This window comes from Corvus moneduloides, chromosome 9 (genome assembly GCF_009650955.1).
Source record: "Corvus moneduloides isolate bCorMon1 chromosome 9, bCorMon1.pri, whole genome shotgun sequence".
Taxonomy (NCBI): Eukaryota; Metazoa; Chordata; class Aves; order Passeriformes; family Corvidae; genus Corvus; species Corvus moneduloides.
This window is the reverse complement of record NC_045484.1, coordinates 3,936,283-3,950,315: the sequence shown is the minus strand read 5'-3', so window position 1 is coordinate 3,950,315 and position 14,033 is coordinate 3,936,283. Positions and strand designations below refer to the sequence as shown.

The 14,033-nt window shown below is 43.5% G+C and overlaps 1 protein-coding gene across 6 annotated transcripts in view; it reads right to left on the bottom strand.

Moving 5' to 3' along the window:
- The window catches only part of TPR (translocated promoter region, nuclear basket protein), a 35,537-nt gene extending 21,713 nt beyond the window's left edge, over positions 1-13,824 (bottom strand). For all 6 annotated transcript variants that reach the window (XM_032118821.1, XM_032118824.1, XM_032118825.1 and 3 more), the window contains exons 1-19: positions 13,620-13,824; positions 11,609-11,713; positions 10,801-10,874; positions 9,788-9,884; positions 9,352-9,455; positions 8,581-8,745; positions 8,257-8,349; positions 8,056-8,136; positions 6,971-7,058; positions 6,345-6,485; positions 5,512-5,603; positions 4,544-4,741; positions 3,934-4,041; positions 3,184-3,410; positions 1,999-2,162; positions 1,779-1,918; positions 1,544-1,692; positions 1,119-1,281; positions 726-860 (exon numbers count right to left, since the gene is read on the bottom strand). In XM_032118821.1, the coding sequence (XP_031974712.1) occupies positions 726-860; positions 1,119-1,281; positions 1,544-1,692; positions 1,779-1,918; positions 1,999-2,162; positions 3,184-3,410; positions 3,934-4,041; positions 4,544-4,741; positions 5,512-5,603; positions 6,345-6,485; positions 6,971-7,058; positions 8,056-8,136; positions 8,257-8,349; positions 8,581-8,745; positions 9,352-9,455; positions 9,788-9,884; positions 10,801-10,874; positions 11,609-11,713; positions 13,620-13,770 (2,475 nt within the window). In that variant the 5' untranslated portion in view covers positions 13,771-13,824. The remainder of the gene's footprint in view (positions 1-725; positions 861-1,118; positions 1,282-1,543; positions 1,693-1,778; positions 1,919-1,998; positions 2,163-3,183; positions 3,411-3,933; positions 4,042-4,543; positions 4,742-5,511; positions 5,604-6,344; positions 6,486-6,970; positions 7,059-8,055; positions 8,137-8,256; positions 8,350-8,580; positions 8,746-9,351; positions 9,456-9,787; positions 9,885-10,800; positions 10,875-11,608; positions 11,714-13,619) is intronic.
- Between the last annotated feature and the right edge of the window lie 209 nt (positions 13,825-14,033).

The following is a 14,033-nucleotide window of genomic DNA, read 5'->3' as shown; positions in this document are numbered from 1 at the left end:
TGCACTTTGCTGACAACACACCTCAGTAATTTTCTTCTGAATTGCTGCAGCGCTTCATACAAAGTTGTCACAATACTTCTCCCATCAAAAAAAAAATTAAAGAATAGGCAGATACAGAAAATGATGAAAAGTAACACTTCAAATGTTTGACTAAGCTTTGAAGTTTTTTTTAATAATGTTGATACAACAGATATTATTAGAAGAAAATCTATTATCCAGTCTAAATGCTATGGATTTAAAAACCTCCAAAAGATCTACTAGAGAAATAGAAGTCAGTCACATGATAAAATAGGCATCCTTAAATACACTCTAAGTGTCAATATACCTTATAATAAATTAGATAAATGTAGAAAAGTAAATATAACATAACAGCAAAATAAACTACCAAGGCAGGCACTGGTAAATTTTGCTATCATAAAAATTAACATTACAAATTCTTTCCTTTCACTTTGTTTCATGTGTGTTGTTACCATTTCATTGTGAAAACCTTTCTCATCAACTCAGAAATCTCAGGACATTGCCCAGGTAAATAACAGAGTATCGTAATGTAGGACAGGAATCCCAAACTTGCTGAAACAAGTTGCTGAAGTATTTTATGTCACATTGACTTGTAACCACATAAAAATCCCAGTCGAGACCATGACTCTTTTATTTGATTTGCATGGGTATTTATAGAAAAGCCTGACAGACAGACCCAACCCGGGCATAAGAATAGCACCACATACCTGAATTGTTCTCAAATTTGTGAGCAGCAAGTTCTGTCCTCTTTGTTCAACCAGCAGAGAGTCACGTTGCTGTGTCAGACGCATGTCTGACATCTTCAGGATATCCTTCTCTTTTTTCAAGTTTTCTACTCTCACCTTTAAGACAGCAAATAATAAGAACTTTGTTGCCAATCCCAAGTCCAACCCTTAAATTTAGTATTATTTTAAAATCCATGTGAATTGAACCAAGAACAGTAAGAACAGCACTACTGGACATTCCGCTCTCCCTGCAAACTGAAACACCTTGGAATGTTGTTACGTCTCCACTCTTCACTTGAGACATTTCAGGATACTCATAAGGAAAACTCTCGTGCTACCTTGGGATACCCCACAGTGCCACACACTGTTACTGACCTCAGCCACTGCCAGTTTTTCGTTTGCTCCCCTCAGGTCCTGAGTCATGGTGTTAATGATCTGCTCCTGCTTCTGAGTGGTTGCTGTGAGCTTCTGGGTTCTCTCGTGCAGGGAGGTGATTTCCCGGCGATAGGCTTCCACATTGTCCTGCAGCATCTCGTACCTTCCAGGGAACACAGGAAAGCCAGTCTGCCACATTGCACTGTCCAGCTCACCAGGGGCATGCACAAAGCTGTGTGTTTCATGGTTTAATGCTTCAGTTTGCACATACGTGCCTCACTCAACTGCAGCTTCCATTCTTGATCCCACCTGCACTATTTTCTTCATGTTCTTACACAGAATTGACAGTATCAATGTTTAACTGAGCAAACAATATCAAGCAGCCAGAGAACATGTAAGGCAATGATATTACATAGCTGAATTACCGTTTGGAGGCAAATTCCAGCTGTGTGGATATCTTGGCATTTTGTGACCTCAAGTCTGTGACCTGCTGCTGAAGCTTTTCATTCTGTTCATTCAGCAGCTTGTCGTTCTCTGCCTTTTCTTTTTTATAGTTCTCAAAAACTTCCTGCAACTGCAACAAAGAACAGACATAAAAGTGCTTACCAAGTGTAAAAAGAAATAGGGACAGCTTTGTGCAGTGTCTGCTGAAAAATGTACCTGCTTAAGAGCAGCCTTGGCCTCCACAGTCTCCACGGACTCACTCATGGACACTGGAGCAGGAGTCGCCATGGACTGAGGTAAATTCGGGCGCTTTGGAGTAGATGTAAGACAGATCTCCTCTGGTAACGTACCTGAAGCTACAAAAAGGTAAAGGGGGTTTTAAAGCAACACTTCTGCTTGCCGCAGCAGATATTAACAGCTCCTGCAGCCTGGGTACCTTGCAGAGGAATGATGGCCCCCGTGGTCTGGGTGAGCAGGATGCGGTACATGTCCCGCTGGCGGACGATGGACTCCACGAGCTGTAGCTGGCGCTGCCGCGACTCCCGCAGCTGCTGCAGCTCACTGAGAGCCTCATCCAGCTGGCTCTGGAGCTCTGAGATCCTGAAACAACAACAGCTGCCTTCAGCAACATCACAGAGGCACATCCAGGTGCTCCAGGCCCCTTCCTTCTAGAAGGACAGTGAGGGGCTGGAGCGTGTCCAGGAAAGGGAACAGAGCTGGGGAAGGGGCTGGAGCACCAGGAGTGGCTGAGGAAGCTGGGAAAGGGGCTCAGCCTGGAGAAAAGGAGGTTCAGGGGGGACTTTCTGGCTCTGCACAACTCCCTGACAGGAGGGGGCAGCCAGGGGAGGTCAGGCTCTGCTCGCTGGGAACAAGGGACAGGATGAGAGGAAACTGCCTCAGGCTGTGCCAGTTGGACATCAGGAAGAATTTTTTCACAGAAGGGGGTGTTAAGCATTGGAAGGGGCTGCCCAGGGAGGTGTTGGAGTCCCTGGAGGTGTCCAAGGAAGGCCTGGACGTGGCTCTCAGTGCTCTGGGCACAGCTTGGATTCGATCCTGGACATCTTTCCCAAACTTAGTAACTCTGTGAACCTATGACAGAATCCTCTGAAGTTCTAGGAGACAGGCCTTTGGGCTGCCATGTGTAGATGAAAAAGAAAGCAGGCCTCTTCCTTGAACAGCAGAATTCTATTCACATGAATAACTTCCAGAATGTCAGTAGCATGAGCAGAGAGTCAGACTGAGAACCCTTCACAGAGAATTCCATTACCTGTGTCCTTCACAGTAGTGATTTAGATATGCACACATGCAGGTTTTTGTTCAGCTAACAGGAATGAAAACTTATCTTTTTGAAAAGCAGCTCTGTTGTATGAAATCAGTCACAAGAAGTCTGACAATTATTTTTACTTCAGGTTTTGATGACAGGACCTATTATAAGATATAAAGCTATAAAGCCATTTTAATATAAACCTGAAGGTCCTGTAGCTTAATAAGAACTGCTTTTATGAGTTACATAGCTGCTGCACACAATTAATAACAATCAGAAGTGAAAAACTGAACAATGCTTGAATGAATCCCTGTTACTACTTCGTACAAAGTTAATGAAAATGAAGGGGTGACCTACTTAGATGATGTCGTTTCTTGCTCCTCTTTTTCTCTTGCCTCCCCCAGCTCCCGAAGAGCCACCAGGAGACGCTGATTCTGCTGCTGAAGCTCTTGGATATTTCTGTAGGAGACCAGGTGTTGAGTGATCACTTCAGAAGAGCTGCTGATGTCAGCAGAGCTCACTGCTTCATCACGGATCACGTGGTTGCCTCTGGCTTCTTCCAGTTCCATTAACAGCACACAGATCTGAAAGAGAACAGTCCTCCTGTAAGGCCTGCACAGACTCTAAAGTTTGCTCTGAAAAACAACATATTAGAAATAAAGGACTTGGAAATTAAGGGGTTTTCCCTACAATGGGCAGACAATTACTATCGATAAATTCTTGTAAGATAATAATATGACGGAAAATATAGCTTGACAAAAAGCAACAAGATCAGAAGTACATAAACTGTTCCATTCTGTGAACAGACCACAGGACAGTCCAATCTAACAAAGAAATGATACAGATGAGTGAGTTTTCCATGTCAGACGCTTAACGATATTATCCTAAAGCAGCACCACTTCTATCCAGCTAAACTTAATCCACTTTTGAATGCAGAAGTACCATGCTGTCCTGAGGAGAAGCTTTAAAGTCACCAAGGTACTTTGGACAACCAAAGTCTCCATGACTGTGGCTGAACACAACTTCCAAGTAAACGTCAGAAATGCAGCAGCACATGAATAAACCAATTGCAAACAGCACATTTAACCACAGCAACATTTCTTCTACCTGCTGGGAGAGATCCTTCACTTGCGCTTCCAGTCTCTGGCTCTCCCTCTCAAAGAAGGAGGCGTATTTGTTGGCTTGGTCCGCGCTGTCCTGCAGGCGACGGATCTCCTGCAAGCACACCAACAGGAGCAAACATCACATCTCAACCGGACACATTCCTTTCCAGAGAGGTAATAGCTTGTGCAGACACGCCTGGGGAACCACATTGCTCCTTAAAGTTATGCTCCCAAGATTAAACTCCAGGTGTTCCGGAATCAAAAGCCACGTTCTTTTGTGCTGTATTGGCGTATGCTTTAAAACCAGTGGGACGGGAGCACTGAAGTCCAATTTTACGCCAAATAAACACTGAACTTTGTTTACAGTGAACCTACTCCCTCAGAAAACCAGAGACTGTAAATCACCATTACAAAAAAACTACAAGATACATTGGTTCTGCAAAATACTTTGCACAGTTCCAGAAATCACAAGCCAGGAAGTCCAACACATCTTTTCCCATAATTAAAGTTGACTGAAAGATCCATTTCATACACTACAACAGCAGTTAGGTTTAAAGATTTGAAAATTAATTTTTTTTTCCAAAACTATACATGCTCTTTTATTTTATACTGACCTTCATAGCTTGTTCAAGCTTTGCAGACAAACTTGCAACAGCTTTTTGGGAATGCTCAAATTCTTCACGCTGACGTTTTAAGATTGGGGCTTTGGCTTCTACTTCCTGCACTATTTCATCCAAATATTTATTGAGTCTCTTATTCTCCAGCTTTTCCATATGCAACTGATCCTGAGTTTCTACATAGGCATTGTACAGCTGCAACAAAAAGGTTTTGGGCTGTTTTTGATACGTCTGTACAGATCTCTAAAGAACCACTGGTAATGATACAGTTCATACCTTAAGGCACTACAATTTTATGCAACTCTGAACCAGTTAATTCAGAAAAACAAGCTGGACTTCTAAAATATGGTTTTAGGACTCCTATCACAGCAATGAAGTTACACATATTAATTTTAAAATGGCAAACTTTATAGTGCAACTGTCCGCAATAAAAGAATTCTACTTAAGAGGCACAAGTCTTAAGCAGGTTTAAGACAACAGAAATATCAAAACCAGTAACACAGCATAAAGGAATTTAATGTCTGGACAAAACAATCAATAACAAACAATGACAATACAAATTGCATAACCAGAAGTGTAAAAACCCCTAGAATCTGTATGACCTATCATTATGCTAATTTTTTTGCAAGTATAGGCCAAAAGCACAGCAGTACAGATGAAAAATTACATAAATAAGCAAAAAAACAAAAAAAAGGCTGCTCCTGCCAAAAATGCATATAGAAAGTAAGTTTATATTAACAAACCCCATTTATTTCCAAATTTGCTCTACTAAAGAAAAACTGTAAGGCATGTTGAAAAATATCGCAGTAACTTAGCAAGTGAAGTCTGTCTCAAGTAAGATTTCCTTGCCTCCATCAGGCATGACCCCAAACCCAAAGAGTGCCCCAAGCCAGCACCTTTCCATTCTCAGAGCATCACTGATGGCATCCAAGGGCTTTGCTGCTGGAGAGGTTGTGCTCACTCACCTCAGTTAACTTCATGCCAGGCTTGACCACTTTGGCCACTGCTGCAGCAGTGGGAGACATGGCTGCCAGCTCCTCCTCGGACAGGATGGCTCCTGGAGACACAACCCCACAATTACCATCCAAAAGCTGCAATAATCCCCACCAGAAATACTTTTAAATATCATATCTGACTGGCTTTATTTGAATTGCTGAAAAGCTGTTGCTACTAGGACTCCTAAAATTTAAATATTTTCAGAACATGAGCAGTCGAAATAGCTGGAGAAAGGCTTAACCTCAGGTTTATCACACTGTCAGAGGTTTGGAGTAGCAGAGCACTGGTTTATTTTCATTAAATTAACACAGGGATAGAGCAAATGTACTCCATGCCTCTGTTCCTTCCTGCTCTCTATCCTTTAGAAACTATGGACATGCAGCAAACAACAAAAAAGACAGAGCTAAAACAGTGAATACTGAGCAAGATTTAATGTCAAACAGAAATTTAAGGACAGAGTTTTGTTTCCTGTTGCCTTTTTTTTGAAGAGGAAAATAAGAATAGCTTATCTCCCTCTCCAGAAAACCACTAAAAGCATGATGATTCAGCCTTGAAGAAAAGTTTCCTCTCCATTTTCTTTGTTTTGATAACAGATTAACAAAAGAACTTCAAAAAACACTAAGACAGATATGCACTTTCTGCTGAGGGGAGCATATTTATATACATATATAAGCATATGTATATATATGAAAAACCTTCTAAAATGAATTATTAGAAATGACCAAAGATGAAGTTAGATTAATGCAGCTGGTTCTTACAGAAATTCAGCACAGCATTTCCTTGAAAGATGATAAACACCCACCTTTGCGCTTTGTAGCTGACAGTAAATCATTGGCATTCTCCAGCTCCTTCTCCAGCTTACTGATCTTCTCTCTCAGCTCCTTCTCCATGACAGCTTTTGACTCCTCCACCTCAGCCAAATGCTCCTGGGCTGCTTTATTAGCTAAAATTAAATCAGACAAGCAGGTTGTGTGTTGTGATTGGTTTTATTTTAAAAAAATCAAAATTTACCTGTGTACCTTAAATTTTACTTTATATGATCTGCAGAAGTTCATGCTGGTAAGAAAACTCAACAGTGTGAGAAAAGCATGAACCACTGCCTATCATCTTTGCTTAGAAAAGGGCAAAAATATGAACTGTTCTTAGCAGTGAAAAGGAATCTAAACTAAAAAACTAAAGTGAAGACATATCTTGCAAAATTAGACTGTTTCATCAAAATCCATAGTAAAATTCCAGGAGTATTTGAAAATACTTCCCCAAATAGCAGTAAATTCAACTAGTCAGGTACAACTTTTGTTACAAAGGGACTGATATTTCTATCACCCCAAAAGCCCAAGGAAATTCCTTTCAGGAACACAAAACTCCCATTTTTCAGAGCACCAAGGTACTCCAAGGAGCCCAACTGCTCTCCTCCCTTTGCCAGCTTACCTTCACCCGCTTCCTTCAGGAGCTTGTGCAGCTCTTCCACTGCTCCTGTCAGCTCCTTGCTCTTTGCCTCTGAGTCATCAGCAGCACTCTGAAGAAAGTTTAGCTCACCTTTAGTATACAGCAACAGCAACCCCACGTTTACAAGAAAGCTTAAGCTGACCACAAATTATGAGCAGAGTTTTCTGAGTAAAATGCTGAAAGATTCACCTAAGATGGACAATCCCTTCCATGCGGATTAAGTCTCACTTTGATGCAAACTGCCTACCTGAGAGTAAGAAGCATCAGACACTGATTTGATGTGACAATTCCCAATACAATGTATGACCTTTAGCTGTTTACAGCTACTGCTGGCTCTTTCCTTTTCACTAAAGAAAACCGGGAATTTTCAATACTCTATTTCAAACAGTCTGAAAAAGTTGGTATTTTTAGGGACTCTTAGACAACAGTTTATGTTTCTGTGCTTCCAGCTTCAGATCTCCGAGTGCAAAGCTCTACAATGTTTATTTGGGTATCTGTGCAAGAAAGCTCAAAGCAGAGCTCAGTAACCTGGGCACTAAAGTGTATAAACCAAAGAGCAAGCAGTTGTACACTTTAGTTGACTTAGTCAGAAGGTTACAGTTATTTTTCACTCTTTGAGCCAACAGAACAAACAAATAATACTTGTTTACATGGTGTGTCTTTGACACAGCACAGGACATTCAGTTGGGTCCTAACCAGGTCACCAACACCTGCAGTGTTCAGAAATGAACTTCTAACTCCGAAAAATCTCTTCCACGGTCACACTTTCCAATAGATCCTAAGACATAACCACATTTTTACAACATGAAACCTCAAAATAGTTGGCATAAAATTACTATTTCAACCCCAGTTTTGCTTATTCTCCAAGATCATCCAAACAATGTAAGAGTCTAAATGCTGACTAAGACAGCTGCAAAGAAAACAATGCTTTGGATGTTTCACAAAATCCTGCAAAGGAAGTTAGCCCTTCCCACATCCACATTTTGTGGGGAAAAAAAACTCCAAACTGGCCTGCATTGCATAAGATTTGGCCCCTACTACAGTTACAACAGAATTAACAAACTCACCTTATACAAGTTGGATAATTTCATGTGGGCATTCAGTTCATTGTGGAATCTCTCCTCCATGCTTGCCTGCTGCTCTTTTGCCTGGCAAATGAAAGAGGACACGGGGTAGAGGAGCATTCCACTATTTCTATTTCACTCATCTTATTATTTGATTTGTAGAAGCAACTGGAATGCTGTTTCATGGATTTCAAGCTGTCTCACCTCCTTCAGTTTATTCAAAAGTTCTTCCACATGCTTCTGGAGGTTTTCATTTGACTGTTTCAAGCTGTTCACCTGTTCCTCCATTCTGGAAACCTATTCCGAGAAGAAATAAGAACACCATAGAAAATTTGTAGCTCCTAGTCCAGTTTCTTTTAGAAAATACCTGTCTCGTTGTTTTTAATCTACAAATAAAAACAAACCCAAAAGTTGCTGAAAGAGCAGAAAGGGTCACTCAAATAGAGTTATTAAAGTACTTGGCTTTTTTTAATACAGTTAATCAGGTGGTATAATTTCTAAGAAATGACAATTCAATAATTACATTACCTCCTCCTTTTTGTTCTCCAGATTACATTTGAGCTCCAGGATTTCATTGCCTCTCTCCCTGGCAGTATGGAGCAGTTCATCTGTTTTGGCTTTCAGCTCAGCATTCAGCCACGTGTTCTGGCTCTGCAGCAGCTCTTTTTCTTGCTCCAGCCTTTTCTCCCGGTACTGAAAAGAGAATTGCACAGTAGGATTGTAGTGGTTCCATGGAAAAGAAAGCAGCCAGTTCAACTACTCTGATTAGAGGAGGAGTAGCAAAATGTACTGTCATTTGGTAAATACAGGCAATGCTCCTTATCACACTGGTAGTAAGTTACAACTATCAAGCAACAAGCAATTCCTGCCATTTGAGGGAGTTTCCTCCAAGTTGACATTAGCTGGGAACATGAACTAGATCAGAAGCCTTTTAGAGGAAATTAGTTATGATATTGACATTTTTGTCCCATCCTCCTCTCTTTATGGAGTTTATTCTGCCCACAGAGTAATGGTACAGGTTCACAGCTAATTATTTTTCTCCTTTGTACCTCCCTTCACGAAGGAGCAGCCACCACTGCCACCAAGGAGGCCTGGACATGCTTGCCCAGCCCGATACCCCATGTCTTCTAGGAATACACATCTCACTTCCAGTCACAGACACCAATTTTATAATAAAAGAACCTGCTATAAATAACAGCTGCTCACTTGACCTACTTTCTAAGGAATTACAACAAAATGATGATTACATCACACACAAACAATGCAGAACACACACTGAGCTGATAAAGCCCTACTCACCTTCATGGAAACATCTGATGTTTGAAGCTCATCCAACTTCAGCTGAAGTTTTGCCTTTTCTGTGTTTGCCGCTGTGAGCTTTTCATTTAAGCGTTTAACGTCCTCTAGAGGAGGAAAATCAGTGTTAGAAAAAGCTGTTGCATAACAGCCTTAATTACTAAATTGTAAAGAATGACAACAGTCAAGATACTTTGGATGTAATTGTATGTTGGGCACTGAGATATTGTATAAGGCATGTTTTTAAATAGAGAAAAACAAGCACCAAGCTGCTGGTTTTCTGCAATTACTGTGTTATTTCCTGCCTTGTTTCCTTTCCTCTAAACAGTTTCCTGCTAAACCAGTATTTGGTGCTGCAGGTACAAACTGCATGTTCCATTCAATTCAGTTGTTCCAGCAGGTTTTATTTGGTATTTCTTGACTGTGTTCCTGGCTGTACCATTTAAATGTTCAACTTCCTGAGATCGCCTTTCAGTTGTTCGGAACAAGTCTCTCTTCTCAGCTTCCAGTTCTTCCTTCTCTCGACTTAACTGGCTCTGAAAAAGATTGCAGAAGGGCACCAAAGAAATGTGATCAGCTCTGTGGAACAGTTTATAGCCACTACTTACGCTCAGAATCACAAAGCAGCAAGCTAAACCTCAGTGAGTTACCCTAGCCAACTGAACACTGGGAAAAGAGGCTTAGAGTGGGCAGACAAGTCACAATGGAATTGTTCAAAACTGCATTTCCATTTCATATTCTTGGAAGGACAGCTGTGATAGTCAAGAATTTACTGGAACTGTTTTATTTGGTTAAATAAAAGGGGTAACAGAGTAAACAAGGAACGAGCACGTGCATCAATATAAAAATCCAAACAAAGGCAATAATCTTGGATCAGTTACAGGCTGCACTGTCTCTGCCCTCAAGGTACCACTACAAAGCACCTCAGTCAGGCTCAGATAAGCTGCTCTGGGGAAACAATCAGATCCATCTTATCATCGTGGAAAAATCAATCCCATCAACTTGTGCTATTTAGCTTCCTGCTCCAAAATTACTGTTCTGCTGGATCAGTCAGCTCAAGTGACTCATCCTGCAACCCAGTGACTTTTGGGCAAAACACAAGGAAAACTGTGCCAGAGTGTGGGAAAGGATGGAGGAAAATAGAATGCTTGTTTATACCTTTGTCTGAATTTTGGGGGTTTGGTTTAAAGTCACTTCACAACAGGTTGCAGCTGGAATGGAACGATCCATCCAAACTCAAACAAGAGCGCCTGCTCACCTGTCATTCAGTTTGCTAAAACCCCACCTTTTACTTCAACACTTCCTGCACACATGCCCCATGGACATGTAAATATCTCCACGAGCTCCTACTGGTACCGATCTTGATTCTTCATTGGGAACTGAGTGCATTCTGTGCTGCAAAGGGCCACGGGAGCCACAGGATTTCAGTTCCTGGCCACGTCCTGGCAGTACCTGAACGGCTGCGTTCCGGTCCTGGGCAGCCTCGAGCTCCTTGTTCTTCTCGTTGAGTACCTTCAGCTGCTCATCTGGGGGGGAAGGAACAGCAGTGAGGGACCTCCACTAGAACGTGACAGAATTTGCTCTCCAAATGCAACGGAGTCAAAATTTCCCGGACAAACATTTTTAACAAAAGAGAGAGAAAAATTCCAGACCTCACTCTGGACTGACCAGGGCTACTGAGGCAGACTAAGGCAATCCTTAGAGCAGAAGCACCTTTCGTGAGGATTCATACATAGCCCACTGTACTGTTACTACACAGTAAGCTGTTGCAGTGGGGATACTGCAACACGCATAGATCAAACCAGGAGTCCCGTGGAAAGGAAATATATATGGACGGACAGATTCCCGATAGCTGTCTCAGAGAGCTTTATTTCTCCGGCCGCGTGGCTGGGGCTGTGCTCCGGAACTGTTCCAGTCACCGGACCAAGGCTCCTTTGCCCGCGCAGGGAACACAAACCAACCAACGGGAACGAGGCTGAGCAGGGGCAGGGAAACCCCGTGTCTGTGCCCTCAGGGCCCCTCTCCCAGGGCTACACGGCGGGGGAGGAGACCCCAGCAGTAAGGGGCTTCTTTTCCATGAGAACAAAAGACTCCATTAAAAAAGGCCCACTTGAGCACACCACCAAAAACACACCTCTACAAATGCAGCTGACGGAGAGATTTTCAGCTCCTGCGTAAAACCTGCAGCAGTTCACACAACACTGGACTGAAGGGTGAAGATGCTACACAACACCTAAGAATGTTACACAGCTACACTTACGAAGCTTTTCAAGCTCCTCCCGCAGAGTTTGACATTCCTGGGTCTTGTTTACAAGTGTTTCCTGACTCTGAGCCAGTCGCTTTTCCACTTCAAAGTACTGTTGCTCTGCAAAATAACAGAGTCATCTCAGTTTCACTTAATCAACAGTTTTTCTTTCTCACCTTTACCAAGGATCATTTTAAAGAAAATATCTAAAAACACTAAGACTGTAATAAAATTTGAAGAAGAAGGAAAAAAAAAACCTCCGAACATTTTTGAAGGCAAAACCCTTTATTTCCACATTGAATGGATGTTGTTTAAAATACTTTGCTAGCATGACAAGTGATATGTTTCCAGAAACCGTGATACGTTTCAACCTGGTCTAGTGGAAGGTGTCGCCGCCCATGGCAGGGGCTGGAATGAGATGGGCTTTAAGGTCCCTTCCAAGCCAAATCATTCCACGACTCTGTGAAATGATCCATCAAATAAGAGCCTAATTAATCTGAACAGCTCTTTAACATTTTTGATGTAACCAGAGACATTGTATCAGCCCAATTCTGCAGTGTGGGCTCATCAGCTTGAAACTTCTTTTACCTCTGGAGTATTTCTATACACATACAATAAAATCCACAAAACCCCAGGTATCAAGGGATTTGATCTGGGGAAACTTTTCATGAAGACTTCTTAAAATTAATTCCTGGGCTCTATTCCCTTAGCAGTGAAAAAAAAAAAAAAAAAAAGATCTGAATTTTGGTGATCTGAAACAGTAACTGTGTCATGGAGCTTCAGTGTAAAATACTCAATAAAAGCAGAACTAAGCCCACTCCTGGGCAGGACAGGTTTCTAAGGAAGTACTGAGGGATGTCTGTTTATCTTTTCCTTCCTCTCATACTTTACAATTCCAAATAATGCTGCACCTCCTGCCACACACGGAAGAATGGACCTGGAAGAGAGTAACCTGCCAAAATCTGTGGGTTACCTTAATTTACAGCACGTTTTATTAATGCATTTACCAAGATTCCTACCATGAAAGAGATTAAAAAGCTGAAAGGTAGAAGTGAAGTTTACATTAGAAGAGTCTCACATTCCCAGCAAATTAACTCATGTTCACAACCTCGTATTCCTGTCTCCTGCTCTCTGCTGCTATTACTGTTCTGTGATCAACGAAGTCATCTCCAAATCAATATAAAAATATTGATTCCATCAGGATCATTTTACAGAATGGAATTTAACAGTGAAGTATAAACCTAAAGCTGTTTGAGCTGGGTGAACAAAGCTGCACTTCTCAGCTCCTCAACGAGGACCAGAGCAGACTGAAGCACAGAACTGTTTAGGTTGGAAGAGACACCTAAGATCAGAGTCCAACCACTGCCCAGCACTGCCAAGGCCACCACGGACCCATGTTCCCAAGGGCCACATCCACACAGCTTTCAAATTCCTCCAGGCATGGGAACTTCACCACTGCCCTGGGCAGCTCTCCCAGGCATGGACAGCCCCTTCAGTGAAGGAACTCTCCCAATGTCCAACTCGAACCTCCCGTGGCTCAACTTGATGCCGTTCCCTCTCCTCCTGTCCCTGTTCCCTGCGAGCAGAGCCCGACCCCCCCGGCTGCCCCCTCCTGTCAGGGACTTGTGCAGAGCCACAAGGTCCCCCCTGAGCCTCCTTTGCTCCAGGCTGAGCCCCTTTCCCAGCTCCCTCAGCTGCTCCTCATCAGATCTGTGCATATCAATGGTAGTTAAAAACATGACGAAAAGCTGTTCTGTAAGCCCTCTTCGAACGCAGTTTTAACCCTAAACGTCCATTAACAAGAGAAACAAACAACAACAACAAAAAGACTCCAGGAGCCAAAGCGAGAGACAAACACCGATCAGGTCCCACTGCAGGCCCCTTCCCAGCCCCCTCCCGGCCTCACAGCCCCAGGACATCTCCCGAGAGCCTCTGGAAGACAACACCGCGCTCCGTGCTCTGCCCGCGCTGCCTCCCCTGAGCTCAGGGACCGCGGCCGCTCCGCGGGCCCGCCGCCCGCACTCACCGCTATCCACCTTGAAGCGCTCATGGCGAGCCCGCAGCCCGTCGATCTCGCCCTGCTGGTCGCCCAGGAAGCGCTCCAGCTTGCCCTGCACGGCGCGGGGCAGCTTGGCGAGCTCGGCCCGCTCCAGGAGCTGCTGCAGCACGGCCGCCATCGCTCCGCCACCGCAACGCCAGCCACCGCAACGGCCGCCGCCGGGCGCACGCGCGCTTCCGCTTCCGGCCCGGCCGCGGCGCCCGCCATCATGGGTGTGGCGGCAGCGCCGCGTCACCGCCACAGCCGCTACAGCCGGGATAGGAGACCACACAGATTCGTCTCTATGACGGATACGGAGCTGTCTGTGCCTCTAAGGTGTTCCGTGTGCCCGGGAGGTGCGGGAGAAGAGCGGCCGCTTCCGCCACTCCCAGTATGGCGGTA